General features: G+C 36.4%; 1 protein-coding gene across 1 annotated transcript in view; it reads left to right on the top strand.

Moving 5' to 3' along the window:
- Window positions 1-20,169, top strand: part of Adgrv1 (adhesion G protein-coupled receptor V1) — a 522,757-nt gene that overhangs the window by 445,066 nt on the left and 57,522 nt on the right. Inside the window, exon 86 of the mRNA XM_076857025.2 lies at window positions 8,592-8,713. Within this exon, the coding sequence (XP_076713140.2) occupies window positions 8,592-8,713 (122 nt within the window). The remainder of the gene's footprint in view (window positions 1-8,591; window positions 8,714-20,169) is intronic.

Raw genomic sequence — 20,169 nt, 5'->3', positions numbered from 1 at the left:
ATGCATTGTACATTTGCATTGTATTACAAAAGCTGGTGTGTTGGAAATTGCTGTTAGATGCCTGAGCATGCCTGTAGATAAGTGTTTTGAGCTCTTTAAAGGCTGAGTAACTGGTAATGTAGTTAAAAAAACTAGGTTAAGCCAGTCTCCAATTGTTCGTCAGCTGATTTCATGTTTGTTTTAGAACTCTGGTCTCCTAAAAACTTTCATCATAATTTCACTTTATGAAACATTTATGAAGTGTGTAGAGAATTACTATGTCAGCTATGAACCCAAGTGATAATTTCCCCTTCCCATAGTTCCAGGACATTTTTTTTCTCACAAGAAGAAAACTGTTTTACCTTTTCCTTAAGAGTCACAGACTTAATTGATACACACACACACCTATACACCCCAGGCAGTAGAATACTATCTGGCAACTTTGAAATACATGGTTCAAATGGAATTACTCTAATAACAGTTCTTGCAAGGTCCATGTGGGTATGTCTCATCTAAATTGGTTATTCTCCTTAGATTCAAAATTATAGCCTGCAAATTGAAAATTATATATAGCTTTTGCTAGGCGAGACCATAATTCTAGGCTTTCACCATTTTTTTTCCCTATCCCAATAAATCACACTCAAAGTAGGCCTGACGCTAAACTGTCCTTTAGCTTCCAGGAGAGCCCTAGCTTAGCAATTGACGAGGCACTGCTACTCAGGTTCTCAATATGAGACTTATGGAGAATTTGTTCACTTTCTCTTCATCTCAATAAAATATGCTCCAGGCCAGTAATGACTGTCTTCTGTTCCTGTAGATCCAGTAGCTCACCTGCACAGTTCATTCTAAATCAGGCTTTCATCCGTCCCATATCAGTAATGGTCAGGTTCAATCCATGTCAGAAGGTGATAGCTATAGACCTCTAGGATGTTTATGTTCACTGTACCTATTTTCATATCCAAGATACCCTACAAGCTACTTAAGTAACCTTCCAGAGGTTTACACACTGTGGATCACAACACATTGGTGAGTCCCGTTGACAACATACTTCAAATAGAATGAAATGGAGTGGAAAGGAATAGCATAGAGTCAATAGAATAGAACAGAATAGACTAGAACAAGATGTTAACTTAGGGGCTGGGGATGTGGCTCAAGCGGTGGCGTGCTCGCCTGGCATGTGTGCGGCCCGGGTTCGATCCTCAGCACCACATATAAACGAAGATGTTGTGTCCACCAAAAACTAAAAAATAAATATTAAAAAATCTCTCTCTCTCTCTCTCTCTCTCTCTCTCTCACTCTCTCTCTCTCTCTAAAAATAAATAAATAAATAAATAAAATAAAAAATAAAAGATGTTAACTTAGGCTTCATAAAATTCTTTTGTGATTATAATAGTTCACATTATAAAATGAATTTCTTTTTGTGATTTGTGGTCAAAGAGGTTTTTTAAAAAATATTTAATTTTTAGTTTTAGGTTGACACAATATCTTTATTTTATATTTATGTGGTGCTGAGGATCAAACCCAGTGCCTCACGCGTACTAGGCAAGCTCTCTACCACTGAGCCACAACCCCAGCCCCTGGTCAGAGAGTTTTAATGTCAGCATTATTGAGTAGACTTGACTCCTCAGTATCTCTGAAATTGGCTTATCTACAGATATTTTGGATAAGCTGAATTGATTCTGGGAAATGATCATAGCTTTTCACCCTTCTTCTCTTTCCCCCTTCTATTAATAAACAAACAATCACAGGGAAGAATCCCTGGCCATAGGAATGTTATTCATATGCTTACACAAGTCTACAAGTCACAAGCCTAAATTGTGTTCAGGCCTCTGCAACCCAGGAGCCACTTTGTCCTTCTGCAAAGCCCAAATCTCTCTACACCTTTGCTGCTGTTTAAATAGAGAGTAAAAGACATACTGAGCATATAAATTTAATCCCACAAATTTACTTTGTTTATCATATTCTCTTAGCCAGACCTACAAAAATTGAATTAGAATTTAGGTTTTATTTATTCATTCAACTAATTTTTGGACCCTACTTTGATGAGAAAGATTTAATTCCATATGATTGAGATAATGGTTTCATTGGGCTCATATTCTCCTAGGGGATCAAACAATAAGCAAATGTGTACATTGTATTAAGGTTTTCCAGAAAAGCAATAGGAGGTACACTATAAAGTATCGGCTCATGTAATGATGAAGACTGAGAGGTCTTCTTCACAGTCTGCCATATCAAACTGAGGACCCAGAAGATATGTGATAAAGTGCAAAGGCCTAAGAGCCAGAGAGTGAATATTGTGGATTCCACATCTAAAGACCTACAAACCAGGAGTGCTGAGGGCAGGAGAAGATGCATGTCCCAGCTCAAGCAGTCAGGCAGAGGAAAGAAAGCATTCCAACCTTTTTACTCTGTTTAGACAGGGTGGCTAGGGCCCTCAGCTTTGCTCAGTTCAAAAATTTAAAAGCTGATCTCTTCTGTAAACACCCTCATAGACACACCCGAAATAATTTAATCAGATATCTTGGCATCCTTTAGCCTAGTGAAGTTGACATATAAAATTAACCATCACATAAATTATATAATTATATAATTAGATGGTTATAAGTACTGCGAAGAAAGTGAATCAGGAAAGAGGGAGATGAGTAGAAAAAAAGATGCTGAGAGGTCCATTTTAAATAGGTTGCCCAGAAAGTTTTCAGTGACTGTTTGAATGTGATCAAACTTCAACATATCTGACAATGTGTTGGAGAAGTCATGAAGTGGAAAGGAAATTCCAAAATTGAAACCACATAGAGGACTAGTGATCAAAAGTGAGGACTGCAAACTACCCAAATGAGGTGTATGGGGTTTCTTTGAACAGTTTGTAAACCTAATCCATAAGCTTTGCTGTTACTTGTTCCACCCACAGTATCCTAATGCCGATTTGGAAGTTCATACATTTTGCCTTGTCATCTTCTGAATACCTCTTGGTTTAAAATTTGTTGAGAGCACTGGTTGGTGACCAGGTATTTTGGAATTAGTGTTGACCCTTGTTAAGAAAGTTCAGGAACACAATCGATATTTTCTCACCAAGACCTGGCTCAGATCACTGAATCTTCCTTACCTCTAAATGTCTGTCAATTTTAAAAATAAAAGCCCATGTTTTGGAAAAAAGACCTTTGAACCTTTGGTTAACTTTTTTTTTCAATTTAGCTTTTTTTTCTAATTTAAATATGATGCATGCCTACTCTTAGAAATAGATTAACAAATATCTTAACTCCACACCATTTTGCAGTTGGGTTCCTTGTTTTATTTTGATGAGTTTGTTTTAGTAACACATCTCAAATTGTTAGAATCAGAAGGTCAGTTGAGGTAAAATTAAAACAAGCACTTTAGAAGATTGTAAACACAGAATAAATTTCAGCCTCTTGTAAATGCAGTGTGATTTCCATAATAAAACCTTTATTGTTGTCACTGGTGCATAGCTTAAAGGCTGCAATTACAACAAAACATAATATTGCACTGCATTTTCCTTAAAAATGGCAATTAAATTCATTGAAATCATATTTTCCACTAAAAAAATTAAGAAATATGATGTGTTCTCAATGGAATCTACCAACTCCTTGAGAACACTTTCTTAGTGATAGTAGTACTAACTCGCTTATCCACTTGCTAGTTTTTTTTCTTTAATTTTTTCCACTAAAAATGTTTTCTAAGTACATTGCTTTTCACACTAGTGACTCCTTGCTAATTTAAGTATTTAAATACTTTGATGATTTCACTTTTTCCCCCCTGTAGTAGAATGTAATCTTGATACAAGCCTGATTTCCTTAGTATACTCTTCTTACCTTTTTCTTAATTGTAATAATATATATAACATAAAATTCAACATTTAACTATTTTCAGTGTGTGGTTCGATATTATTAAGTACATTCACAATGTGGTGGGGACACCTTTGCTATCAAATTTTCCAGAACTTTCTCATCATCCTAAATATAAACTCCATATCCATTTAATAATGACTTGCTGTTCTCCCTTCCTCCCATCTCCTGATAACCTCTGTTCTACTTTCCATGTTCATCTCTATAAATTTGCTTATTCTAGGAAGTTAATGTGAGGGAAATTGTTTGTCCTTTTGTGTATGGCTTTTATTTAACAAAATGCTTTCAAGATTATCCATCTTATAGCATATATCAGAATTTTATTCCTTTTTATTCCCAAGTGTCTTAGTCTGTTTGGAATACTATAATAAAATACCATAGACTGGCTAACTTACAACAAAAAATGTATTTATCCTGGTTCTGGAGGCTGAGAAGTCCAAGATCAAGGTGCCAAAAGTTTGGTGTTTGCTAAGGGATCTGCTTTTTGATTCGTAGTGAGACCAATGCTGAGAATCATGTCTGAGTCCCATGTTAACGATTGAACACCCAAGAAACGCTGAGGCAAGAGCAAAAAAATTTATTTAATGGTTAGATAGAGAGAGACACATACTCCTCTGCAGAGGACCCTCCAAGTTGGTGCCCAAGGGAGTGGGGATGTCCTACCCCTTTTATCCTTTCTTCTCACGCCCCCTCCTCCCCTGATCCTGTCAAAAGGTGGTAAAGGAACTTTCCAGGGTGCCTCTCCATATCTACCCAGAAAGGAAGGAGAGGAGCTGCCTGGGAGGTACTTCATTAACAACTCCTTATTGGGAGGAACATTTCCCTGGAGGAAGGGAAGTGCCCTGGTAGTGTTAGCAATTTATTTCCTCTTGAATCAACCCCATTTTCCTGACCCAGTCATTTAATACCTACACTGACTGTCCTTTTGCTCTCCCTCCACCTCAATAGAAGGTGATTTCTTGGGGCATCCTCACGTGGTGGAAGGGGCAAGGAAGCACTGAGGCCTCTTTTATCAAAGTACTGTAGAGAAATGTTTAAGCTCTTTTTTTCCATTTTTGAATTGGGTTGTTGGTTGTTTTGTTTATTCCGAATAACATAGTCTTTTATATAGATACCTTTATCCCTTGGGCCCAATCCTATGTTTAAGGAGCTTCTTTTTAATGAGAACATTGACGTGGTTCTATTTTATGTTAACTAGTCAACCCTAAATGTAAGTTGTTTCTAACATTCCTAATTATAAATACCTTCTTCACTAAACATTGATTTGTAGGCAGCAGAAATTTGAGTAGCTCATCAAATGTGAGACAACTTGGGAAATAATTAACTAATGTTATTTCCACTATATAGAGCATGAATTTTAAATTTGCCAAATGGAATCTATAGTAGTTATTTAACAATGTGCCCTCCCCCCACTTTCACGGCTATCACCCACTCCCATCACCTCTTCTTACTGAGGCCCCAAAGAGGGTAAAAGATGCCTCTTCAGCTGTAGATTAATGACAAAGCTAATGAAGCTTAAGTTTCCGGACCTCTCACCTGCATAGATGCCTTCTGAGATTCTGTACCTAATTATGGTTTTACACTTAAAGAAATCCCCAGGTTTTATGAGCTTCAAGTCCACAAAATCCAGCTATGCCTCTGGATATGGTTCCTCCATTTGAAATCATGTCTTAATTTCTGTTGCCGAGCTGGAAAGCCAGCATAGAGGCTGTGGTTCAGTACACTGAGATATTGTACTGGGCTTTCTTCCTTTCAGAGTTTCTGATCTAGAGAGCCAAGCAATCCACTTTTCTGCAGAGTTCCAGACAAAACATAGTGGGTATTTCTAGTATATTCTATTGGCTTCTCCACCAGGTTCTGTTAGCACATAGCACTTGCTTTGCTCTAGTCACTGAAAAGAACCTGCAGGCCAAATTTTGGGAATCTGGGTCCTAGTTGTCCATATAAATTGAGCATATCCTTTTGTACTCTGCACAGAACTTAAATAGAACTTTGTACTTACACAGTGAAAGCAAAGAGTGAAATTGCCCAAGCTGCTTCCTAATCTGAGGATTTTTGTGAGTATAGCATAGGCTGTTTCCTAATTTCATCAGAAATTTAAAACAAAACAAATAAACAAACACAAAGGAGCCCTCTGGCCCTTTATCAAAGTACATGATTTCATTAAAAATGAATTTTGATAAAATTTAAATATTAACATATTCTCTCCTGTCCTGGTACAGGCATTAATGACAAAGGAAATAGTCATCTACATAAACTTTTTCTTAAATTATTCTATTTTCTCTGAAACACATTTGCCAAGTGGAATCTATAGTAGTTATTTAACAACATGCCCTCCCCCCCACTTTCATGGCCATCAGTAACAGAAAGGGTAGTTACAAAATTTGGAAAGGGAGGAAACTAGAATTAACCCCGTGGTATTGGGTTGGAACTGGAAGTATTGATGTGAACTAATGATTTTCATTATTTGGAGACAGATGCAGAAATATACAGTAGTCATCCCTATCAGTGATTTCAGTTACCCACGATCAAACTTGGTCAGAAAAATATTAAATGGAAAATTCCAGAAATAAGCAATTCATGTTTTAAATTGTACAACATTCTATGTAGCATGATTAAGTCTCATGCCATCCAGTTCCATCTAGCTAGGACATAAATCATTTGTCCAGCATAGCCACACTGTATACTACCTGCCCATTAGTCACTTAGTAGTCATTTTGGTTATAATATCATCTGGAGCAGTATTGCTTTGTTTGTGTTCAAATAACCATTAATAAAGTCTCAAAAGTATAAGAGTGATACTGGCAATTTGAATATGTCAAAGAGAAGTCCTAAAGTAAAAGAAAAGTTCTCAGCTTCATAATGGGCATATATATTTAGGGAAAAAACAGTATATATGAGGTTCAATACTATTCATAGTTTCAGGCATCCTTTAGGGTCTGAGAATTTATCCTCCAAGAATAAGGGAGAACAGCTGTAGATGTAAGTATGTGTGTGGGGGTGGGGGACATACATCTAATTTCTAGCTCTGGTTACTGAGAGAGCGTAGAAGCAGCAAAAACAATGACCACACCTAGCCCCAGACCACAGTTTCTAAATATCTTTCTCTCCCAAGAGAAAACAGTACTGGAAAGTGAAAGTCTGAAATATCTTGGGCCAATAACAAGTAGATGCTAACAGAAAAATTAGGGCCATAACAAAGGTATAGAAACCTTCTTGAAGTATGAACAATTGGGGCATCAAAATAAATGAGAATAATAATAGATAATGACTCACTAAGTAATATAGACATCTGGAAGTCCATTTTATAAAATAAATGAAAGAACAAATCAAATATTTGATAAAGAAAAAGATACATAGTTTTCAAGTAAAGCCACATAAGATACTTATTAATTACAAAGATCTTGCCCTTTGTAAAGGCTCACTTTTTAGTGGAAAATCCAGGAAGCTACTACCTTCATCGAGTAGCCAAAATGAGCATCTATCCTAGAGGAACAAATTCTTGTGCCTCTAGCTAGAGTGCTATTAAGAAGAACCTAGCATCACTTTTGTGATTTCTGCCAAAGTTTACAATCTAACTCTAATCCTGAGAAAACATCAAATAGACTCAAATTTAATGCCACTCTAGAAGAAAACCTGTCTGGTAATTATCAACCGTATTCATGTCAGAAAAGTCAAAGACACAGAACCATTGGGATTAAAGAAGACTACAGAGATGTGTCAGTCATACAAGGCTGGATCTTTCTGTATAAAGGAAGTTATTAGAATAACTGAGACATGAGGATAGTAGTGATATTTCAAAGTTAATTTCCCTATTTGATGATATTGTGTCTACCTACAAAAATATCTTTGTAGAAAATATACATCAGAGTACTCAAGAGAGTAAAGGAGGATCAGGTTGGCAACTTCAAAATGGATCAAAAATTTTAAATAGAACTTTTATGTTAATTGACGATGATGGGTAAACAAGGCCTTGAGGTCTGTCAGGAGGGTTCTCAGTAGTGCAGTTCATTTTGAGATCTTTCAACAGCTTGAACATATGTTTATTATGGTTTCTAATATCTCTTCACCTTCTAAATCTTATAAAACTTGTTATCTAAATATCAAATAAAATTCAAAATAGACAAATAGAAATGGTAATAAAGTTCCTTAGATATGAAAAAAAAAAACTGTTCAGAAAACCATTGAAACACATTGCTTGAGAACATGATGGGTAGAATGAACTCAGGGTTGACAGCAAATTCGTCATTTCATCTTTGCTCTTAACCTTCACAATATATTTTCATATCTTCACAGTAAAAAAAAAAGAAAAAGAAAAAGAGTTGAACATGTTTTCCATCACACAAAAAACGTATAAGATTTCTGATCTTAAATGCCTGGTTGGATTATGCTAATTTGGGGAGCACCCTGCTTCCTTCCATTCCAGTGGAACAGATTCACTGGGGCTCCATAATCCATGTGGTACTTCCTGAACAGTCCAGCAGGTGGTAGTCTAGGAGAAGGACAGTTCTGTTCCTTCCCAGTCATCAGGCCTAAAAGCAGACCCATAGGAAAAGCATGAATAATGTGGACTCAGGGATGTGCTTTGCCTTCTTTGGCATGAGAATAGGATTTCCGAGATTGTTTGGGTAAAATGGGTACTTAGGCATAGAGTATCTAGCACAAGAAAGGAGCCAAAAATATTTTTGTGTATATGTATAACTATGCAATCTTCTGAAGCTAAAAATTTCTTTCTTTTTTAATCATTTCTAGAAATTCCACTGATTTTATATCTCTTTGCCCTGATTTCTATGGCATGGCTCTGGGGAGGACTGCACATGGCCTACAGACAGTTCTGGATGTTGGTTCTCTTTGTCATTTTCAACAGTCTGCAGGTAAGCCTTATGGTCTTATTGATAAGATACATTCAATGAATATAAGACATGGAGTCTCAATATCAAAGATGTAATAGTTCATGTATAGATGAAATCGTGCACTTCTATTTATTTTATAACTCATACAGAGTTATAAAATAAATAGAAGGGGACTAAATCTTTAACATCTGAAATATGGTTTGGATTTTAACTTGTTTATCATATACATAGGGAAAATATTTAAAAATTTTATTCTTCATTTTGATAACATCCAAGTAACTACAAAAGTATATTCTTTTCAGCAAGATTGATGTTGATGAACTTTGCAGATGGCAACTATATAGGACCTATACACATGGACTGTAGCTATGTCTAGAAATTAGACAAGCTGAGGAGTGAAATAGCAGTAACCAAGCAATCCCCTCTTAAGCCTAATGCTGAAGAGTATGTGAGAATGTTTGGTTTTACTAAGAAATGAATCAATATCCATGTCCAACAGTTTACAATTTCAATTAGTTTTGTGAATATTCCTGAATAACATAACTAGAAATTATATAACTGCAGTAAAAATTAAATCTGACTTTTTAGTGCTTTCGTTAAATGGAAAAATACTACATCCCATGATTAACAAGCAGGATAAATGAACGCTTTTCCTCATGTTTCAAAGTGCAGAGGTCTGTCCTAGTCTAAAATAATTTCTTCAATTTATCAAAAGTACCTCTATATAGTCCTTATTTGGGGATACCATCATACAAGGAACATGTGTGTATCTTTATGTGTGATTCTTTAAAAGACAAATTCTTCAGTCAGAATGTAGCTTACATGGTGATGTCTAATCTAGGTGTAATGTCAACCTAGGAAGGGAAAAGTACATAATAACTTAAAGGTTTGTAATAGAGTTAATACAAATTGATACGTGGGTATCTCTCTATAGATATAACTGAAGACCTACTCCTGCCTAGCAATGTGCTGGTGCTGCCAGTTCCCCGCCAAAAGATGTCTATGCCCTTCTAGGGTCTGATGATTCAAGGGAGTAAGAATTAGCTAAAAGAACATATGATGGCAAGTGACATATTAACAGAGCATTATGAGAGCTGAGTAAGAGGCTATTTTCTCCTGCCTGCACTGGCATGTAAGCACAGCCTGAAGGTGAGCCTTCAGGTGGGAGGCCCTGTTTCCATCACCTTTGGATCCCTAATGCCTAGTGGAACTAAAATCAAGGTCCAAATTGACAGCCATGTATTTTATTTGGCAGACACTCAATGGTACATAGGAGTAATTTAAATTTTTAAATATTTGCTGCAAGAGTTTAAAATTGAGAAATGTCACATTAAAAACCTGTATTTCTGGCTTTTTAAATTTTGCTTTATTTATTTTGTGGTACCTGGGATCACAAGTGTTCTACTACTGAGCTTCTTCTCTAGCCCCATTTCTGTCTTTTCTTAAATTCAATACTTATATGCCAGCATTTTTCAATTCCTGATCAGATACTGCCCCTTTAGGTGGAATGTATGACCTCAAGTTGTACCTGATATATGCTTCATTCATCCTATCTGCCATTTAGTTTGTAATAATTTTAATGATTGTTAAATAAGTGAGGCATATGTAGTTAGAGATGCATATTTCAGGCAGAGAAAACTGTTAACCAAGTCTGCAAGAAGAGAATGTGAACAATCTTGTCTAGATGAAGCAAAAGGTTTGGAGGGAGAAAGAAAGGTTTTGCAATGAGAAAAGAAGTGGTAGAAGAGGAGACAGAGAGGGTAGGTTGCCCTAAAATGCCAACTCACCATGCTCAGGATGTTAAACTTCAGCCTCTGATAGCAAGCCATCAAAGTTATCATTTTGTTGTTGTTGTTGTTGTTGTAGTTTGTTTGTTCTGACTTTTTTTTTTTTTTTTTTTTGGCCCTGGGGATTGAACTCTGGGACACTCAACCACTGAGCCATAACCCCAGCCCTATTTTGTATTTTATTTAGAGACAGTCTCACTGAGTTGCTTAGCACCTTGCCATTGCTGAGGCTAGCTTTGAACTAGTTATCCTCCTGCTCAGCCTCCCTTGGATTACAGGCATGGGCCACAGTGCCCAGCTGTGACTTTTTTTTAATTTCCATCATTTTTGAATTTTTTTTTTTTCATGTTGAATGGGACTGACATGACCGAAGCTATCCCTTAGATGGTGAAGTAGAAATGTTGAGGAGTGGCCATTGAAAAGTGCAGCTATTATCAGATAAACTATTGACATGACCTAGTGTTCTGGCAATCCACCTGGGAATAAAGAATAGGTGAGAGAGTTGTGGAGATTAATATTAAAGAAACTTGGTTGGCCAATTCAAAGTAAGAATGTAAAGTAGAAATTCCTGGCTTGGGTGAATGGCTAGGCACTGACACCTTTCATCAAAGTGAAGGTCACATAATGAGCAAGACTCTAGGGAAAAGGCAGGAAAATTGGTGAAATTTTGGAGACAGTGGTAAGCATAGAAATGATTTCATATCAAGATATAGGAAGAGGGACAGTGAAAGAGATTGTTAATGAGTGATCAGAGAGTTAAGAAGAGAACCAGAATAAGAGTTTGCAGTTATTGGTAGAAAATTAAACTTCAGATAGAAGCAATACTACTTTCTGCCAAGTGTTGTAGAGAAGTTAAATAGGATGTGAGCTGAGGAACCATTTGGTCTAAGAAGGTGGTTCCCAAACTGTAGTGAGCATTAGAATTTCCTGAGGGCTTGTTAATATGCATATCATCAGGCTCTACACCAGTTTCTGAAACAGTAGGTCTGGGTGGACTTAGAAAATTTACATTTCAAACAAGTTCCCAAGTGATGCTGACTCATCTAGCTTAGGAGCCACAGTTTGAGAAAAGAGGAGTTAAATGGAAAATGCAGAGAGGGAAAGTAATAGTTCAGGAAAGGAGGTTGGTTGATTGGTTCAAAGGAGAATTTTGGTTTTTTTGTTTTCTTTCCTTGTAAAAAGAAACAACAAAGGAGGAAGGGACAACTGTAGGACACTGGTCATGGCAAGATCACAGATGAGGCAGGAAGAACAGAAGGGTTAGAAGGCCCTTATCTGAGCCTAGGAAAGAAGAATAGCCGGTGGACAAGAAAAACTGCTTTGGAGCTGGGACTTGGGATTTACAGCAAAGGCACTGCCTTTTTTCTTAAGGCAGGAAGCAAGGTCATTTGTGTAGAGGAATGTGTGGAAAGCTTGAGATGAAAATAACAAAAGAGATAGAGTAATTTCTGAGCAGAAACCTAATGAACTATGTTGGAAAATGGTCAAGAAACATATCTTTTAGAAACCAGTGGAATTCAACAGAGATTAGACAACTTTAATTTGTAATTGAACCTGTCATTAGTAATTAAATAAATGCAAACCTTAAGGTTATGATGGTAGCATGTGTAACCTATCGCAGCACTTACACAGAAAACTTATGGAGCTTTCATAGAGGTTTGAAAATAAAGAAGGACCGTTAGCATTGTACTGTAATTCATTGGGAAGTTGTTTTTTTTTTTTTTTATGATCTCTTTCTTTAAGGAACTTATTATAAGTACAAACTAAAAATATTTCAAACACATGTTTAATGAGATTAATTCAAGCTAGGTGACATTAATGACTATTTGGATCACTATTGCTTGGTACCTGGCACAGTGGCACACTCCTGGTACAGATAGGTGCTCAGTGAATCAGTCCTAAAATTAATGCCTAATAAGAAACCCTTGGAAAACATCATCTCTCCAGAGTTGATTGGGGTTCATTTAATTTATAAATTGCTTCGGGTCTTCCGTTTAGGAGTTTCTGTGGAATATCACTGTAGTGAGACCTTCCAAGTATGTTCCATGAAGATTTAATGGTTTGTTTTGCTTTGGTTTCTTGTTTTTTTGTACTGGCCCTTGTGTTCTTTACTAGCCTTTATCAGTACCAGTGTATTAGTGGGCTTTTCATCACTGTGACCAAAATACCTGACAAGAACAACTTAGAGGAAGACAAGTTTATTTTGGCTCATGGTTTCAGGGGTTCAATCCATGGTCAGCCAATTCCACAGCTCTGGGCCCGAGGTGAGGCAGAACATCATGGCAGGAGGGCACAGTGGAGGAGTACTGTCCTGCTCAAGGTGGCCAGAAAGCAGAGAGAGAAAGGTGCTGAGGGTGGGGGTGGGGATGTGGGGAGAGGCTGCATGGAAGATGATCCCTTCCAGGGCAGACCCCTAGTGACCCATATCCTCCAGACACTACCCCCCTGCCTACATTTAGGTAACATCCATTCAAACTAGGATGGACTGATTACAGCTTTCATAATTTAATAATTTTACCTCTGAATAATCCTGCATTAACAGGAGCTTTTAGAAGATCTCATGTTCAAACTATAACAACCTGTGACCACAAAATTACATTATGGTTCTTGTGCTTGCCTACTTGATTTTGCTCAGAGATTATTGCCTCACTTTGGATCTAGAATATTATATCATCATATGTCTTCTGAGAGCGATAGATAAAAATATATATATTTATAATATTGTTTTTTATATTCAGTATTTGATGCATTTTAAATAAGAATATCTTGATCATGTACAATGTTCTTAGGAATTTATTAATCATTTTCTGAAAGATCAAGGTTAAGTCATCATACTTATAATACATTTGAGCATTTAAGAAAATGTACATGAAGTAGTTTGCAAACATGATAATGCAAATACTCCAATATGTCTACTATTAGTTTATTGCTTAATAATATTCCTTGAACTGGTTATAAAAAAAAAGTTCCCAAAGAACTTAATCTTAATTTTTATGCAAGATGTTACTGGGGTTTTTTTATTTACTTATTTTGCAGCCCTGAACATTGAACCCAGGGATGCTTGACTATTGAGCTATGGTTCTAACCCTTTTTATATTTTATTTTGAGATAGAGTCTAATTAAGTTATAGAGGCTGGCCTTGAACTTGCAATCCTCCTGTCTCAGCCTCCCAAATTACTGGAATTGCAGGTGTGCACCACCTCACCCAGCTTGTCCTCATTATTTATATATTCTTGGTTATTTTTTTTTAAAATAAACTATTGGGTTTCAAAGTCAGAAGAATACAGAGAATTAAGATGGAAACATCCTTTATGCTGATTCCATGGGAAGCTTTTCCTAATTTTAGTACTTACTAAATATCATGTTAGTGTGATCATGATAATTGTATTTTTGCTTCTTCCCCATGTTGTTCTTAAATGAGGTAAACAAATCCTGAGCTTCCTTGTGCTTTATTTCATTTCAAAATAGGAACCCTGAAACTTAAATTAACTGTTTCATACTTACTCTGTAGCTAGCCCACATTTCAAAAGCTTCAGGACTCTCCCTCTCACCTATGGATGGGCCACCACCAGACCCATCTCCTGCTGGCTTGCCAACCCCAACAGGGAAAAAACTTATTCCTAAGCAGGAAAATCCTATGAGGGACTGACTCTCCCCACCTTGTGCCACATTCTATCCAGGAACCAGTCACATGTTATCTAATACTCTGACCAGGCCTGGGACATGAACAGATTTCAATGGTGAAGAGAGTCTGATCAATCTCACAAAAGCCACACAGAATGGGATTTTCACCAAAAGAAAGGCTTCTCTTACCAACAGGAGGGATCAGGCCAAGAATATAGATGTTCACCATACACACTCTCTCAAGTTTGCTGTTCTCAAGTCCTTGACAAGGCCAAGGACTACTATAGTTGAACTCCCAGGGAACTTCATCACTGTGTCATCGGTTTGGCTGTACTTATGATATATCATACAATCAGTGTCTCTATGTTGTCTGCCAGAAATTCATATGGAGTTGTTTTTTTTTTTTAATTCCCTGGTCCATTAATCCAGGAACCTTTATTTTCTAAAAGGTTAGTTTGTCATTTCTAAGTGAATTCATGCTTATATTTATAACTTTAAGGTAAGATTGCAATAAATCATGGAGTCGATCTTAAAGCAGGAGACAGAACCTTTGTTCACCAGTTGATGGTCCAGATACACCAGCTGGTGGGCCAAGGGGTAGGCTGCAAATCTACACTCTTCAACCCCCTCCTGGGGTTTGAGTACACCTTTTATTAGTTCAAAACCATATTAAAACTTAAGTGGCTGTTTCTGTGATTGAAAACTGTAAACAAACGCCATGAGATCTAAAATCATAAACAGAAAAGGGAGTGGACCAAAACATCCCTAATTGTGTACAAGTTAAAAGAATGGTTACTAACATCTACACAATCAATCTCTGACAGGGTACATTATCTGGGAAAAATGGGAACCAAAGAGAGAGCACTTTTATATTGTACAAGAATTGCCATTTTGTGTTGCCAAACATGCTGTGCTAACCAACTGTTGATAGGGGGCTTTCCAGAAGAACCATTTTCTACATTACATGGGGTCTCAGGGCAAAATGGAGTCTCTTTGGTCATTGCCCATATAGCCTGGCCCATAACATTCCCCCCTTTTCTGGAAACAATAAAACCTTTGATTTATCTTTTAAATTAGGTAAGGGATTGTAATGGACAAGCATATACATTAACTTGACTGGTGAAATAGGGAGTTTTAGCAGCTTGGGCCTTATAACATAGTCCAAGCAAGAGAAAAAACATGACTAACATTTTTTTCTGGACCCAGACTGGCCACCATTTTGGGATTTAACCCTATTATTTATTTATACTGACTGTGATTCTTTTCCCCCTCTAATGTTAGGAACCTCTTACTGCTCTAAGGAAAAGGGCAATGACCACTTTTGCTGCTTAAAGCTCAGAGGGCGCAACATGCAGTGGGGCAAGCAGTTTGAAGTCCCTTTTTCGAGGGGTTCATGGTAAAAATCTGGTTCAGGGAGAACAGGTCGTAAATTCACCCGGGTGTGGGTGCTTCTATGAGAGAAACAAAGACATGAATATTGAAATAAGATTAATACGAAATAGCAGTTGTCGTATCTGGAACTTGACAATGAATACCATGAAGATGATAGAAATCAACAATTGTTTACTAGAAATGAAAAAGCTGAGAATTTGTCCCCATGACAAAGGTCTAACAAAGCCTCATAAGGCCCTTTTTTTGGGAACGTAAATCTTTAACATTATCAGAGTTATCAGGAATGTAAACCCAATATTTAATTACTTAATATAATCTGATTTTTGTAAAATATCTTTTTATTGGCATGACCTCTGTGTTCAATAGAGATCCCTTTAACTTTAGGGCTAGATAATTATACTAAGCAAACATTGATTAAGCCTCCTGTGTAGGGGGCTAAGAAGATCTGTAGGCCTTAGATGAACTAAAAATTTCTGACTCTGGCAGTTTTTCTTGATAGTTATCAGGCATTCCTGCCCTAGAATTTTCTTTCTTTTATAGTCTTCAGTTTTACTTATTCTTGGAGCTAACACAAATGTACATCTTAAGTTACATTAAAACAATTATTGTTTCTTTTTTTAAATGCCCAGGAATTATTGTGTTTGGTTTTAACTGTTTTTATTAGGTTTTTAAGTTCAAGCAGGTCAAACTGACCTTGCTCCTATCTATTGATAAGAGTCAGCTGAGTTCCCTTAAGGGACACTCTTGGGGAACTTGTGAGCAGCCTTTTAGTTCCAATAGTGCCATCTGCGCTAGGATGGGTTGAGATCTTGCTGACCCTGTGGCTTCCCTTGAAAGCATTAAGGGTGTCTTCCCTTTTCAATGACCCTCCTTTTTTACAGCATGCGCACTGATTGGCTTTTCATTTTCCAGTGTCTCTTTAATCTCCCTCTCATTAATCCAGAGGTTATGTGGCCCAGAGTTGCAAAGCTCTTCCCCTTTTCTCTGGATTCAAGCCGACTCAGAGGGTAAGACCCAAATACTGATTTTCTTGGTTCCTTTATTTTAATCTTAATCCTTAAGTCTTGGTCTTAAACATCTAGCAAGCCAGTCTTACCAGTTAAAGTAAGAGTACTGGGTTTTAACATTGATATTTATAACTTTACAGTTATTTTCATCCCTTTTAATTATTATCTGTCTATAGATAATGGCTTAATATCTCAAATTAACTTAGGTTGTTATGCATTAACAGCAGTAAAGTCTACAAGGAAAATTTAAAATCAAATAAAAGTAAAAATATATTTAGTTTGTGTATAATCTTGAACCTTGGCTGAATTATACATTATATCCCCTGTTTGAGATCACAATAATCTTTACAACAAAATCAATTTTTTGAATACAACTTTAAATGAATTGAAATCTGGCCTAATTTGGAGCCATTTTAACATTTAGTAAAATGGGAGGCAGAGCCTTATCTCAGATAAGGTGGGGCTCTTCACAAATCTTAAGTGTTCTGGTTCTGAAGCTGATCTTTGTCTCTCTCTTTTAGATATTGTTTTATAAGGCTTACATATATTATTTCCTGAGTTTATATGAATGTTAGCTAACATAATGTGACATTACATCTAAAACATGAATCAAAGAAAGGCTAATAACTTTTGCGTGGAAAAGTGGCAAAATATTTTTATGTTTTACATTATTAACCTTTAAATAGATCAGGTTTTCATTATCTTTTAAAAATACCTTTAAATTTTTATATCCCAGTGTAAAAGAAACATAAGGTTTGGTTACAAAACACCAAATGAAATAAATAAATCTCCAATAAAATTTTCCATCTTCATAAGTCTAAAATTACCATTACAGACATCTTTAGTTTGGAGAACACCAGCTTGATAAAATGTTCCTTTAAATCTTTTACTCTCAAGACTTGTATATCTGAAAGATAAGAACACATTTAATATGTAAAGAAGAGTAATAGTACCACAGTTACATGATGTTTTTATATTAACCATGTCTAGCCTTTAATGAAAAAATCTAGACTCTGTAATATAGTACAATACTCTAAAATAACAGTTGCTGTTTAACCAGAGTTGTAAAAACCTTAATTTCTTTAAGACTAGTTGCTCTAGAGAATAAAATTTAACAGACACAATGTAAAAAGTAAATTGATATTTTAAGAAATCCTTATCATTTTAACATATAGATCAAACTTTGGTTTATATCAGTACATTAAATATTTGACATTAAGGAAAAACCTTGACTAGTTATAACTGTTTGACTTATATATGACCAACTTAGTTACCCAAACCTTTTAAAATGTACCCTTCATTTACATGGACCTTTTTATTACTTATTTAGGTCCCCTTGTTGTCTCCCAAGTTGTTTAAATTGATAAAGCCAATACATATCCAGACTTGTAAACAATGAATAGAAATAATCACCAGGCTGACTCACAGCTAGCAGGCCCAGGTAGAGCCATCTCAATTATAAAATGCTGAAACAGCTATTATCCATACCCGCCACCCACATGTGTTGCACACTTCCAGTCATTTAAGTTAGAATCATCCCCAGACCACCAACAAATTGAAAGGCTAAAACATGGCCAGCTTGGGAACCTCCAGGATGCTTCTCACACTAAACCTGAGTTCATTCCAATCAGGCAATGCACATACCACTTATTAATATCTTGCATATCATTCTTAGCTATAATTATGTCCTCAAGTATTATTCTGTGTTTAACCTGGACCACTCAAATTCAGTCCAACATACAACATTTATTTCAGGTTTTCTTCTAGGGGTTTCTCACTGTCTGACAGTTTTGTCACATGTAGAGAATCACATGTAAGTAATGAGGGTAGCCCGAAGTAACAGGCATGAGCTACTTGGGCATACTGGAAAATACATTTTCTAAGAAGGTTCATAAACACAGAAGAAGCCTTCCGAATATTGAAATGTATTCTTCCTGGAATGCATAAGCTGGCAAGGGAGCAGAATTTTATGTACTATCGATATGTGACACTTCTCTGTATGTCAGTTATGAGACTTCTCAGCATCTCTAGGGTCCTGTTTGATGGTCTCCCTGTAACTGACTTATACATGTTCATTATTACAAGCATCTGGCGTCGAGATGTTCCCTGGCAGTTTTTGAATCATTCCCTATTTCAGAGAAGGGAGTTGCAACATGGACTTTGTAGCTAAAAATATAGAGCCCATATTCAGACATAAAGATCAGTTGGTTAAAATTATTTTCATTCTTAGCCCCATGTCTTAAACTGCTAAGTAGCTGGGAAATAAGTGACTCAAAAGTGGGAATGTTTTTTATCCATTTAAAAAAAATTGTTCTTTGGTAGCCACTAGAGTGTCTTGAGTTCTTAAAATATTTGTCTTATGTATAAAAATTATGTTTACTCTTTCTCTCCACCACACCACATCCCTTTCTCCTTTCCTCCTCTTTCCCCTTTCTTCCTTCTTTCATCCCCTCTTTCCTTGCTTTTCATCTATATATTGTGGTATATGTTGACGTTCATTTTTAAAATTAAAGCCATCTTTTATTAAGAGCTTTTCCCTAATGAAAATAGCCCTTGAGATTTAAGAAATTGGATATATTTCTTTTTTTTTTTTTTTTTTTTTTTTTTTTTTGGGTGTTTTAAAATTTATTTTTTATGGTATTGTGCTTTTTCTTTTTTTTTTTTTTTTTTTAATTGATTTTTATTGTAGGTTGTTCAAAACATTACATAGTTTTTGATATATCATAATTCACACTTTGATTCAAGTGGGATATGAACTCCCATTTTTACCCCATATACAGATTGCAGAATCACATCAGTTGCACATTGATTTACATATTGCCATTCTGGAGTCTGTTGTATTCTGCTGCCTTTCCCATCCTCCGCTATCCCCCCTCCCCCCTCCCCTCCCCTCTTCTTTCTCTACCCCCTCTACTGTAATTCATTTCTCCCCCTTATATTTTCCCTCCTTTCCCCTCACTTCCTCTTGTATGTAATTTTGTATACCCCTGAGGGTCTCCTTCCATTTACATGCAATTTCCCTTCTCTCTCCCTTTCCCTCCCACCTCTCATCCCTGTTTAATGTTAATCTTCTTCTCATGCTCTTCTTCCCTACTCTGTTCTTAGTAACTCTCCTTATATCAAAGAAGACATTTGGCATTTGTTTTTAAGGGATTGGCTAGCTTCACTTAGCATAATCTGCTCTAATGCCATCCATTTCCCTCCAAATTCTATGATTTTGTCATTTCTTAATGCAGAGTAATACTCCATTGTGTATAAATGCCACATTTTTTTTATCCATTCGTCTATTGAAGGGCATCTAGGTTGGTTCCACAGTCTTGCTATTGTGAATTGTGCTGCTATGAACATAGATGTAGCAGTGTCCCTATAGTGTGCTCTTTTTAGGTCTTTAGGGAATAGACCGAGTAGTGGAATAGCTGGATCAAATGGTGGTTCCATTCCGAGCTTTCCAAGAAATCTCCATACTGCTTTCCAAATTGGCCGCACCAATTTGCAGTCCCACCAGCAATGTACAAGAGTACCCTTTTCTCCACATCCTCGCCAGCACTTGTTGCTGTTTGACTTCCTAATGGCTGCCAATCTTACTGGAGTGAGATGGTATCTTAGGGTGGTTTTGATTTGCATTTCTCTGACTGCTAGAGATGGTGAGCATTTTTTCATATACTTG

The sequence above is a fragment of the Callospermophilus lateralis genome, chromosome 5, assembly GCF_048772815.1.
Source record: "Callospermophilus lateralis isolate mCalLat2 chromosome 5, mCalLat2.hap1, whole genome shotgun sequence".
In the NCBI taxonomy this organism is placed as follows: Eukaryota; Metazoa; Chordata; class Mammalia; order Rodentia; family Sciuridae; genus Callospermophilus; species Callospermophilus lateralis.
The sequence above is the reverse complement of the archived record's forward strand: the minus strand, read 5'-3'. Positions and strand labels throughout refer to the sequence as shown.